The 13,552-nt window shown below is 43.4% G+C and overlaps 1 protein-coding gene across 3 annotated transcripts in view; it reads left to right on the top strand.

The window, feature by feature from the left end:
- Positions 1–1,311: 1,311 nt before the first annotated feature.
- CXADR (CXADR, Ig-like cell adhesion molecule) overlaps positions 1,312–13,552 on the top strand; it is a 32,886-nt gene continuing 20,645 nt past the window's right edge. For all 3 annotated transcript variants that reach the window (XM_006097011.3, XM_014462856.2, XM_023760798.1), the window contains exons 1-3: positions 1,312–1,710; positions 6,354–6,558; positions 12,435–12,590. In XM_006097011.3, the coding sequence (XP_006097073.2) occupies positions 1,327–1,710; positions 6,354–6,558; positions 12,435–12,590 (745 nt within the window). In that variant the 5' untranslated portion in view covers positions 1,312–1,326. The remainder of the gene's footprint in view (positions 1,711–6,353; positions 6,559–12,434; positions 12,591–13,552) is intronic.

The raw sequence follows: 13,552 nt of genomic DNA, 5'->3' as shown, positions 1-13,552 counted from the left end.
TTTGGTTCTGCATACATTAGATGTTTAAAATGCCCTCATAAGGGAAACATAGATTGACAAACTAGTGCTATGCAATCTTTTACAGTGTAAATAATAAAAAAATAAGTTCTGTGTGATAGTTCATTTACAGACTAAATCTGCATTCTATACCAAATTGTTAGGTTGTTCAAACTCTGATCTTTCATAACACATGAGTAGTGAGCAGACCTATTTCGTGTGTGAATTGATATGAACAAAATTGCTTTTTAAAAAAAAATGAAATGTGAATTGATTGAACTTGGTATTTTTACTCTTATATAGATTAAGAAGTGGTGCCATTTTGCTCAGAGGTTATTTCTACCTTTTATGTGTGTAAAAGATAGTTTTGTTGTAAACCATTTGCAGCAAGAAGGAGACTTTATCTTTATTTTTATTGAATTTATCGGGGTGACATTGGCTAATAAAATTATAGATTTCAGGGATACAATTCTATAATACATCAGCTGTATATTGTATTGTGTTCACAGCCCCAACTCAAGAAGAAGGATACTCTTTTTTTAGCACTTACAATGTTTCAGTGAGGTTAAGCCATCTCTTTTTGACAAACTCAGTCAGCAGAATCTCTTGGACATTTGTTTGGGGCTCAGGACATCTTATTTTGGTGGCTTCTTTTCCAGTTTCGTTGCGATATAATTGACATGCAGCACTGCATAAGTTTAAGATGTTTAGCCTGATTTGACTTACACATAGTGTGAAATAATAACCACAATAAATTTAGTTAAGACCCATCGGCTCATAGAGATACACAAAAGAAGAAGGAAAAAGGAAAAATAGGTTATTTTCCTCTTGACGAGAACTCTTGGGATCTACCCACTTAGCTTAGAAATATTTTCAAGCATTCAATAAAAGTTATGGAATCAAAACAAAAAAAAAACCCTTAGAATTAAAAAAGAAAAAAAAGGTGTCAGAATTCATCAGCATGCGTCCCAGCGATAAGGAATCCCATTGTGTTGGTGGCACCAAGGCGAGCATGGCTAATGTGGCCTTGAATTGGCGCGACACAACTGGCCTTTCAGAGACGCCAGCTCAATTCAGTTTTAAACACCTGCTTGGATATAAACACCCTTTATACCAGTGGTTCTCAACCTTCTGGCCCTTTAAATACAGTGACCCAACCATAAAATTATTTTCGTTGCTACTTCATAACTGTAATGTTGCTAATGTTATGAATTGTAATGTAAATATCTGATATGCAGGATGGTCTTAGGCAACCCCTGTGAAAGGGTCGTTCGACCGCCAAAGGGGTCGCGACCCACAGGTTGAGAACCGCTGCTCTATACAGTTGGGATGTTCACGGAGCTCTTAAAGGAAAGTATATTGAATAAGACATTATATTGTTATTCTAATTTTACAAAGGCACAAACTGACAACCGGGCACCGTTGAGTTTGAACTCTCTTACTCTGGTTTCAAATCGCATCTTGTTTCCACCGCATCCTGTGTCCCTTCTGAACGGCTGGGTGGGCCGAGGGTTCAGATGCTTAGTTTGTGTGTTTCCTTCTCCAGATGTCACCAGAAGTTTGATTATCACCAGTCCTGACCACATGATTGAAAAGGCCAAAGGGGAAACTGCCTATTTGCCCTGCAAATTTACTGAAGGTCCGGAAGACCAGGGACCGCTGGACATCGAGTGGCTGCTGTCCCCAGCCGATAATCAGAAGGTGGATCAAGTGGTAAGTTGGCCGAGTGCTCGCTCGCTCAGCAGCTGTCTGTGGAACTTGTCTTCAGTGCCCGTCACTGCGCTGCCCACATAGGCTAGGGAGCACGGGAACTTCTGAAAATCAGGATTGTCAAGTGTGGATGAGTCAGAAAGTAGTGGAGCAGACATGATGGCACGGCAGAAGTGTGCATAGTGTGTGTTAAGGGTCGGCAAGCAAGTTAGACTTTGTGAAAAGTTGATAGGATTGAGTTTCTAACTTTTAACACAAGAGTTCTGATACCAGTATAAGGGTCATCAAGTGTAGCAGGGTATAACAGTTACATATTATTGCAGAGTCTGTTCTCCATTTTTATTTTTTTATTTCTTTAAATCCTCACTGGAGGATATTTTTCCATTGGTTTTGAGAGAGAGAGAGAGAGAGAGAGAGAGAGAGAGAGAGAGAGAGAGAAACATCCATGTGAGAGATACATCGATTGGTACCTCCCACAGGTGCCCTGACCCAGGCCAGGGATTGAGCCCACAACTATCAAAATATTGTTATAGAAAAATCTTTAATTATAAAATAATAAGAGCCTAGTGGAAAGCCAAAGTACCACAAAGGAGGAAAATTGCCCAATAATCTCATCTCTAAATAAATATATATGTATATCAATCACCCTTTGCCTTTTTATGGTACCAAAATATTTCACTTAATTTAGAATATTGCATATTAGCTTCATCTGACACATTTAATAAAAAATAAAGTCAATGTTAATAAATTATATTAGACCAGGGAGAAGGAAATAAGTCCACATATTGGGAGGAATATGGTAATACATTTAACCCTTGAACAACACAAGTTTGAACTGTGCAGTTCCATTATACATAGATTATTTTAATAAATGCTCTAAATGTATTTTCTCTTCTTTATTAATTTCTTATTAACATTTTCTTTTCTCTAGTTTACTTTTTTTTGGTAAAAATACAGTATTGAATGCATATAACATCTAAAATATGTCCTGATTGACTGACTGTGTTATTGGGAAGGCTTTCAGTCAGTGGAAGACTGTTAGCAGTTAACTTTTTGGGCAGTCAGACGTTATATATGCAGCTCTGGCTGGGTGGCTCATTTGTTTGGAGCATTGTCCCGTACGCCAAAAGGTTGCAGGTTCAATTCCCAGTTGGGACGCGTAAAGTGAGGCAACTGATTGATGTTTCTCTCTCCCCCTTCCTCTCTAAAATAAATTAAAACCTATCCTCAAGTGAGGATTAAGAAAAAAAGTTATATGCAAATTTTCTACTCGGTGTGAGGTGGGTGCTGGTAGTCCTAAACCCTGCATTGTTTGAGGGTCAACTATGTACATATTTAGAAGAGAAATTTTATTTGTGATCCATGTAAAAGAAGGGGTGGGTTATTCAGCCAGTTAATGGCTGAATCAGGGCAGTAAGGTAATTACTATTTTAAGCAAATCCAGGCAGTTTGCCCGTGATGTATTTGTGAAGGAAATAATTAAGGTACTTTCCCAAGTTGAGAATGACGAGGGCCACTCCCTCCAAGGACACACCTCTGTCCTGGTTCTGCTGCTGGAAATTCCTTCTGTCTCCCTCAGCAAAGTAAATTGAAATGGACTCATTCTGTCTGCTCAGCCCAGATGCCCTGTTTCCTTCCTCTTTGCCTTCCTCTTCTCATCCCACCCCTGCCCCTTTTCCACGGAGGGCCAGCACCGTTGAACACAGGCTTCTTTCTACCTGAGGCCCTGCGTACCCTCACGGCCCTGGCAGCGCAGTGCCCATCTCCCTTTCCAGCCCAGGACTCCGCCCTCCTGGTTAAGATGAATGGATGGAGAGTGCGGGTCTTACTTAAATGCTTTTGGCTTAAGACGCGTAAGTGAAGCCATAACGAGGTGCTTCTAGAGACCAAGAAGCCCGGTGTGTGTCCATAGTCTTGTGTGTCTGTTCCTGGGACGGGTGGGAGGCACAGCTTGCTTCCTGCAGGACGTGTGAGATAGTAGGAAACCAGGGTTTAAGCGTCCACTTGTGGGTTACAAAAATGAGCCTCGGAGTATAACACAGTACAGTTGGGCCCAAAGAAAGCTAGAAGGGTTAGGGAGAGTGGGTGCAGAAGAGGATGCTTACATAGAACTTAGCTACATTATATGTTAGCTGTGCCCTTTTAATCCTGTATAATAAAAGCCTAATATGCTAAATGTCCAGTTGACCGGTCGGCTGTTCAACCAATCAAAGTGTAATATGTTAATGATATGCTAAGGCCGCTCAATTGCTCACTATGATGTGCACTGACCACCAGGGGGCAGACAGTCGATCGGACGACCAGTCGCTATGACGTGCACTGACCACCAGGGGGAAGATGCTCCAACCAGTAGGTTAGCTTGCTGCTGGGGTCCGGCTGATTGGGACTGAACAAGATGGGCTGGACATGCCCTGGAGCCCTCCTGTGGTCCCTCCCTAGCTAGCTAACCTCCCGCGCCTCTCCCTGGCACAGGTGGGGTCCCTTAGCCTGGCCTGTACCCTCTCGCAATCCGGGACCCTTTGGGGGATGTTGGAGAGCTGGTTTCAGCCCAATCCTGCAGGCCAGGCAGAGGGACCCCACTGGTGCACGAATTGGTGCACCGGGCCTCTAGTTTATTTACATTAGCAGGCAGTGTGATGGGGCACTGGGCTGGAGAAATTTCCATCCTTACTTCTTATGTCTTATCTCTTAAGGCAGTAGACAGCATACCATGGACTGTGTACTTACTCTGTGCTCTGTGGTATTTCATATGCTTTAATTATATGTATTTCAGCCTTAAAACAACACTCTAAAATGAGAATTATTGTTGTACACACGAGGAGGAGAAAACGGAGGCCCAGAGATTTGAATGAACACTCTCAGGGTCACACAGCTGGCAACATTGCCGCTGGGGTTTGAAGCCAGGTCTCTCTGACTTGCCCCCCTTTGCACCTTATTGTCCTTTGCACCGTCCTGTACTGCCTCCCATGTTCCAGAAGCCTCTGTTTCCTCAAGTGTAACATGGGAACAAATAAACCTACCTCTCAAGACTGTAATGAGAGTTTTCTGAAATACTGTATGCATAAGTGTTGCAAGCCTACCAGTCATATGGAAATGTTAATAAAATACTGTGCCAGCTCAAAGGGATCTGGTTGGCATCTTAGCTGTGTGACTTTGTAAAAGCTGATCTGGGAGAGTCACAGCTTCCCTGCAGCTAAAGGATAACTGTGGGTAAGACCACCATCCTGCAGGGTTGTGAAGAGAAACCAAAATTGCCTAGTAAAATGTTTGTTAGTTCCCCGTTTCTTAACTGCCGTTCATAACCTTGTCTCCGTGGGAAAAGACTGTGATAGTTTACAAAGTCGCTACCAGTGGGGACACATCTGATTTGTCAGGCCCTCGTCAAAAGACTACTAAAGTGTGTGAGTAGCAAAATGGGGCATTGAAAGTACTGTAGATTGAACTTCCTGGGGAGCCCATGGTTAAATACAAAGGAACATAGGGCAGCCTCCTTGGAGGAGTTAGTACTGCTGTTGACACATGGGTGTGGCGAGAAGATTGAGCAAATAGAGTAATGGCCGTGTTTACAGAGTAAGTCAGCTATGCACCTTCAGCTGTCTACTGTGATTGAGGGCTTCCCCCAAGCAGACACTGAATATATAAATAAGAGATCTGGAGTGAGTTAGGACGGGGGTCAACATGGTAGGAAGGTGACAATACAGAAAGGAACCCAAGTCCCTGCCCCCAAGAAATTCCTACAGAGGACATTTCTTTTGATTGTACTCTTTTCCATAATTAACATCTCAGATAAAAAATAATTTGCAGACTATAGACCATAGTCATGTTTCTGGTTATTATTTGAGTTTGGCACCACCGCTCTTTGGCCCTTGGGTCTCAGATGACCCGAATGAAGGATTTCCTAGCACATGTGAAAAATTATAAAGTGTGTTGAATTAAATTTAGTTATACTTAGAGATGACTATTATCATTCTCTTCCAAGCCAGGTTTAACACAGAATTTTATTTTCCCACTGAGTTTAGCCTTCAGGTATTTCCATTAAACTCAGAAAACTCAGTGGAATTAGGAAAGGGTCTTTGCTCTTCTAACAGAAGCTTTAAAAGATCCTGTTACCCTGGGCACACATCTTAAGAGGTTTATTTTATGACTTTAACCTATTAGAGTCTAGAACCCTCAATTACTAAATATTAACCCTCCAGCTTAGTATTAAGACAAAAATGTCTTTTTTGTGTGTGTTTTTTGTTAGATTTCACAGGTAAATGATCATAAGCCCTCTTTTGGGGATGGTGATGGTGTGTGCTTGCTTTTAGACACTTGATTGGCATACCTACTGCAGCCCCTGAGAAGTAATTATAGAAATTCACAATTCTGTGTTCTTGTCCAGTTTCACTAATACATCCAACATAGGGCCATTTTAATCATGTTTGGTCTTCGTTTCCACATTTACAGTGAGTGTGTGACCACGCTCAAGGATCATATTGATCCCTCTCCATTTCCTTAATCTGTGCTTTGAATAGCTGTGGTTTCCTCGTCTACGTGTTCTTACTGTTTTGGGGGGTCCTGCAGTGGCGTGGCGTACCTAGAGCTCCTTCAATGACACAGCTTTTGCTTCGTTGTTGTGTTCCTGTCTTATTTTGGTTTTCTTTTAGATTATTTTATATTCTGGAGACAAAATTTACGATGACTACTATCCAGATCTAAAAGGACGAGTACATTTTACCAGTAGTGACCTCAAATCCGGGGATGCGTCAATAAATGTAACAAATTTACAGCTGTCAGATATTGGCACGTATCAGTGCAAAGTGAAAAAAGCCCCTGGCGTTGGAAATAAGAAGATTCAGCTGAAAGTTCTTGGTAAGTTATTTTTATTAATGTTATTTATTAACAGGGTGAGTTGTCACGGTAGGAGAGTAGCATTTATGTGAGACAAAGCTTAGTTTTTTAGAGTAATAATTTGAAACATCTGAAGTAACTCTGTCCTCAAATAACATAAAACTAGCCGCCTTTTTTGGATAGAAAAAATAAGTGACTAGTTTCTTGGTGAAATTCATAAAAGGGTTTGAAAGTAAGTGAAGAGGTTCTGTGATATAGGAAAAGAACCCTGAGCCAGGAGTTAAGGGATCCAGGTTTGTTTTGGTTTTTGTGTTTTGGTTTTTGGTTCAGATTTGCCCTGAGAATTAAAGAGCATCTTTATTTCCTGGACTCTAGCCTACCTTTGTGAAACGAGATGTAGTTGTCATTAAATCTCTATTTGATCTCATTCAGTTCAAAATTGTTATGTGTACTGTAAACGTTCTCAAACTACATTACCCAGCAAATAAATGAGGTTTCTTTGATGACGAATTGGAGTATTTGGAATGGAGGAGATGGAGTATGATAGAAGGAATATTGACTTGGGATTCAACCATTAGACACCAGAGCCATTTAACTCCTTGAGCCTCTCAGTTTTTTCATCCTCAAAAGGAGGGGATTAGCCACACGGTCACTTGGATGTCTTGTCTCGCTCTCTCAGATAGTTAAGAAGGAGATAAGTGTAAACTTTTTGCAAGCTGTTCAAGACTGCAAAGTTTACCGTCCCTCTCTAGATTATGTGATCATGCACCAGCACCCTTCACCCTTCACATGAGAAACAAAATTCCCTTTGTTTTAGAGAACTAGTAAGGGGTTAAGCGTTTGGGGTTCCAGACTCATTTTGAACATCACTCTTCTCAGAGCAGGAACAAGAGCAGGTTTCCGTACACTTGGTGGCAACGTAGGGGCTCTCTGCTGGCAGCGTCATTGAGTGGGCACATGGGGGGTGGGGGGTGGGGGGTGGTAAAGGCACTTTGTTCTAAATGGCACCCATTTGAAATATTTCCTATGGTATGAAAGCAAGTGAACCTGAATGAGAAGCCAGGAAAAGGACTCTGGTAACATTGGAAATTCCAGCTTTCTGTGCCTGCATTCAGAAACATGGAGTTGCCTTTCTTTTTTATAAATGTGAAAGCAGGTAAAAGCTGAAGAAATCTGAACTCATGTCTCAGACCCAGGCATACCCGGGATTATAACCCTGACTGTACATCTTCTTTTAGCCCTACTCTCCAGAAAGCATTGAGTTAAGATATATCTGGAATTTTAACTGGTTCAGGGTGTCCCAAGCAGAGTATACCAGTTAATCAGACTATCAGAATTTTTTGTTGTGAAGCCCCTGTTTGATGGGGCAGGTACATTAAAAGGGATGTGATTGGCATGTATTCCCAGAAGAGGTGTGGACAAGCTCAGTGTGTGTGTGTGTGTGTGAGAGAGAGAGAGAGAGAGAGAGAGAGAGAGAGATTGATTGATTCTGTAGGACCAGGAGAGAGCGAGAGAGAGAGAGCGAGAGAGAGATTGATTCTGTAGGACCAGGTCCTGGGTTGAATTTGTAGGTTTCCACAGAAAGTATCCTTATAGCACAGGCTGCACGTATCCCAGAAGGAGCCCAGCTTGGACAATAGTATGGTCAAGCACACTGAGGGCAGCAGCCATGGCTGTGGGGAAGGAGGAATGACACTGTTTCATTAAACGTCACAAGCTGGACATTGAATCCCTCGGAATGGATCAGCGGGAGGCACTGACTCAGTAACCTCTCTCCTTAGCTCTGTGGGGAGTCACCAGGGCCAAGTAGACCCTGAATGCAAACCAGGGAGGGAGCCCGGGTTAAATGCAGGGTGAGAGGAAGAAGCAGGAAGTGCGTGCTAATGACTAGTGCTCTGATCCCGTGAGTGTGTCTCTGAGTCAGAGGACAGCTCCTTGTTTGTGGCGCTCCCTCCGTGTTGTCAGATGAGTCATGCTGTGGGAGAAACCACTACAATTTCCTTTGAGAGTGAGAGTTGGACAGATGCTCGTCTGTTAGCTTTTCCTGAAGTTCTGCTGAGACAATCTGTGGAGGAAAGACAAAGTGAAGTGCTCTCGAGGGACCAGACCAGTGGTAATCCAGTGGGGTTCTTGCTTGGTTCCCTGTGAGAGGCTCTGCGTAAACATTGACACGTTTGTGGGAAATCTGGAGATGCCCTCCTGCTGTTTGCAGCGTAACCAGAGCTGCCTCATGAAGCTCCACGCGCTGGGTGGACCTGAGCCGGGATGACTGTCGGTTGCCTGGGGGTGAGGGGCGCCGTGCTGTGTTGGCAGGGCCCGCCCTGCTCCGTCAGACGCACCAGCCGTGCGTGTGGATGCAGCTCAGTCATGAAGCTGAAAGGGGAATGAATGGAGAACCCACAGCGTGAACAGTGCTGTGGCCACACCAGAGCCTTTCCCCACAACTCCAAAAGGGCCTGTTACCGAGACCTTTGGAATAAGCAGGCTGGGTTGTGGAGAGTAGAGCATTCACAGTAAACAGTTTCCTGGACGTGTGGTGGCTCAGACAACGCTGGGATGTGGAAGCCATTAGTAGAGGGCAGGACTTTTTCTTTTCATTCTTTATTCTGAAATCACTTTAGTTTTATAGAAAGTTTCAAAACTACTAAGGAGTTCCTAAGAGTATCCCCATCATCTAATTTCTTCTATTAACATTTCACAAAATCATAGTACAGTTATCAAAACCAAGAAATTAATGTTGGGACAATACCATTAACTAAACTACAGACCTAATTTGAATCTCACAGTTTTCTACTAAAGTCCCTTTATGCTAGGACCAAGTCTAAGATCCACATGCGTGTATGTCTCCTGAGTTTGCTTCGGTCGTGTAAGGGCATGTGATGTCATGTCTCATTGACAATCATGATCACTCGGTTTAAATTTTATCTGATGGGTTTCTCCACTGAAAGCTTACGATTTTTCCTTCTGTAATTAAAAAAAAAAGTCTTGGGGAGCCACTTTGAAAGTATACAAATATTTCATTTCTCCTCAAATTTTGGCCAGTGATTTTTGGCGTCTTTGCATGGATTTTGCCTGAAATTGGTGTTCTGAAGCAAGCAAAATGAGCATTTTTGGATGGATGGCATGGTGATGAAAGTATACAGGGTGGGGCAAAAGTAGGTTTACAGTTGTTCGTATGGAAAATAATGCGATAATTAATAAGTTACATAAGAATAAACTCTGTTCCACATACTCACAACTGTAACCCCTTTGCCACACCCTATATATCCTGTTCCTTACGGGGACTTAGTGTGTGTTTCATATAGACTGAGATAGGCCACTAGCATGGAGGGATAATGATGCAAAACCTATATGGAGCACAGTGTCACTAAGTTGGTGGGACACTGGCCACCTACAGGTTGATGATGGTCATGTGCCCTTACCTGAGAAGAACTAGCTCTGCCAATGATCGCGGATGCAAATGTTCTGAGGAAAATGGCCAGGGATCCTGGAATCCCAGACCAAAGGAACATTAGGGGATAAAACTTTATCTCTGTCCCTGTGTGGTTTTCTTTCTTTCTATCCATCAAGTGTCATGGGTGAAGAGTTCATCTTCCCTGTGGTGTCATGGTTGGGGTCAGAAAGTAGGTGGGCCACTCCTAGGCGACACTCAGAAACCATTGTTGGTAAAACCTTGTTCTCTTGTGGATGGAGGATGTTGAGATCTCAAACCCAGTGGGGCCTTGGATGTCCTGAGCAGCCACTTAAAATAACTGTTCATTATGGGGTATGTTTGGTACATGGGAAAGGGCCATCTTTAGCAGGGAAGATGAAGGTTGGGGTTAGTATGCTGTATTACCAGTAGATATCTGGTGTACAAAGCATTGCTTTCATGTCCCACTGTGAGTTTATGTAATAAAGGATTTATTGGTAGTTTGAAGAAACGAAGAACAAAGCTCATCTTGTTTAAGACTCACAGGATGAAATAATTTGCAAAACCTCTTTCAATGTCCAATTCATGTGGTCTCCAGGGCAACGGATCAATCTGAAAAGGAGACAGATTTGCTTAGGAAATCAGCAATGCCATCAAATGCATCTGTTGATCCTTCGAAAACAGTACAAGTAGTAACGGATGAAGGAGAGAAATACCACCAAATTGAAGAATTATCAAGAAGTGATAGATCTTGTTGGCCAAATGGGAGAAACGGTTCCATTTAGAGTTAAAGATATTCATACCATAGATGATCCAGCAATGACTGAGAAAAGGAAGGCATACCAGCAGCCACATGAGTGTTCGAGCAGTGTTCTTCGTCATTGTGCACCACTGCAAAACCCATTCACGTTTATTCATAGCAGTGAAAGAGTACAAACCCACCCAGGACTGGAGGAGTGAAAGTCGGCTCAGACTAAGAAAAAACAAAGAAAAAAGCAGTCCTGCCATCTGTCAGGCTGGGAGGACAGGTCCAGACAGCCAGCTGCAGAGCCTTAGAGGGGACGTTGTTCCTCCCAAGGCCGTGGAGCCGCAGTGAACTCTAGGCTACCACTGCCTCCCCAGTGTCGCCCCCAGCCCCGTACCCATCCTTTACTGAGCAGGGTGCGCATTTGCTAAATGGCCCTTGTCACCAGTGTCATTGCCGGTTCTCCTAACCTGCCCCAGAAAAGGCATCGGACTCGTAACCGATCTCTCTCCTTTGAGTCTCCCCTGGAAGCCTTCAGAATCCCTCCTCTCTCGTCCAGTGACCTCCCACAGCTCCTACCAGCCCCTTCCTCACTGGCCGGCCGGTCTGATTTTGACCGACGACACCCAGCTCCTGGTGAGCTTAGGGAGTTAGGCTTTAACAGGAGCCCGGAAGCTGGAATCTGTGTTCACCGACAGGAGTGGATCACTACGTTTGTTATAGTCCGTGGAATACAACTCAGCAGTGAAAAAGAATGGATTTTTAAAACACGGATCAATGTCAAAAGCCTTGCAATGAATAAAGAAGCTAGACAAAAGCACATACTGTATTATTCCATTCACATGACCCTAGAAGCAGCAGAACTAACTGATACTGATGAAGTCCGGCCAGTGGCGCCTGGGGCTAGGGTTGTAGAGTGAGATGACTGCACCCAGCCCAAGGGAACTGGCTTGGGAGCGGATTGGGGTGGTGCTCAACAAGGTGTGTGCATGTGTGTGTAGGGGGTGCGTGTGGGGGAGGGTATGTGTGTGTGTTCGTGTGCGCACACATGTTTTGAACATGATCAACCCACACTATTAAAATGTGTTCCTTTTATTGTGTGTGTGTTATGCTTTGGTAAAGTTCACCAAGAGAATCTGAAGCACTAAGGTGTTAATTCAGTGTTGGGGTGAATTTCAGGAAATGGGGGTTAGCAGCTTCTCTAAGCAGTTACCCAGGGAGACCTGGGATATAGCCTCAGCTTTACCTTTTTATCTGTAACAGTGCTCCCCGGGTGGTTTGGGGTTGATGTAATGTACCAAGTGAATTGACCCTGTGGCCAGCACTTTTTATTATAATCCCCTGATTGGGACAGTAATGGCACCAGAAAGGTGTGACATGACACGTACTCCCATGTCAGGCGTGGGGTAGAGGAGGAGGTTAGGAATGGAGGAGGGCGCTTCCTTGAGTCTGAAGAGGTGCAGCCCACAGCGTGCTTGCTTTTTCCAGGTGTGCCCTGTGGAATAAGGGACACAGAGCCGGGCCTGAGATGCTGCCAGACCTCCCTGTGCAGCGGCTGCTTCCTGAGCCCAGTCTGGCCTGTTTTGTGTTGCATAACCAATTGTAGTCATTCAGTCTTGTCAACTCTGAACCAGAACCTTGTGATAATAGTCAGTGGTTGTGCAGCATGCTCGGTGTTTAAGAATCATTCTAAATAGTCTGTTTTTCTGTGTAAAGTTATAATTTATTTTCTCTTCTCAGTTAAGCCTTCGGGTACAAGATGTTATGTGGATGGATCGGAAGAAATTGGAAATGACTTTAAACTAAAATGTGAACCCAAGGAAGGTTCACTTCCATTACAATATGAATGGCAGAAATTGTCCAACTCACAGAAGCTGCCCACAGCACTGGTGTCAGGTACCGCCGATTAGACAGTCTGTACCGTGTGCCATAGATGTGGACTTAACTAGTGTGTGTGTGTGTGTGTGTGTGTGTTTTACATCCCCTTCTCTACACAGAACAATCAAGATTCCAAGACAATTTACTGTCATGTAGTATAAATAATATATTTTTATAACAGTTTCACTGTTTGAGACACTATAATTGGTTTCTTTGGTATATGTTTTTTTAATGATAATACTGTCAGAAAACGTTCATGATCTTAAATTAATGACTAAGTTAAAAGGAGTTGGATCTTGAAAGTTTCATGAGCCTACCTTAGTGTTGAAGATACTGTGATTTACCCATGGTATGTCTGTTACAAAACAGACCAAAAGCATCCATGTGGCACTAACTGGAAAGTTATAAACTGGTTCAATCCAATTGCTCACTTTGTTATAACTCAGTGGTCAGCAAACTCATTAGTCAGCAGAGCCAAATATCAACAGTATAACGATTAAAATTTCTTTTGAGAGCTAAATTTTTTAAACTTAGACTATATAGGTAGGTACATTGTTATTAACTTAATTAGGGTACTCCTAAGGCTTAGGAAGAACACTTTCAAGGGGCCAAAGAGCCGCATGTGGCTCGCGAGCCACAGTTTGCTGACCACGGTTATAACTGACCTGTTATTCAAACTGGCCTCCACCTTCCAAGTAGGATTTCTCTGAGCCTCTGTTTCTTTTTTCAAGTTAAGAGGTAAACTGCATGGTCCCTTCTGACTTCTTTTGTATGTTTCTTCCATCTGGGGGGCGGGGCGGGTGGAATGGGTTTTGCAAATCTTACTGCACAAATGAACCGGAGGCGCAGTGGTTTGCCTTCTGGAGACCTGCACGTGTCTTGCCTGCCTGGCGTTGGTTCCGCACCCAGCTTCTGCCTCTCTCACTTTTGCCTGGACTGTCAAGCCTAGCAGGGTTTGCCTTCACTGCAATCTCAGCAGT

This window comes from Myotis lucifugus, unplaced genomic scaffold (assembly GCF_000147115.1).
Source record: "Myotis lucifugus unplaced genomic scaffold, Myoluc2.0 scaffold_193, whole genome shotgun sequence".
NCBI lineage: Eukaryota > Metazoa > Chordata > Mammalia > Chiroptera > Vespertilionidae > Myotis > Myotis lucifugus.
This window is presented reverse-complemented; position numbering and strand designations above follow the sequence as displayed.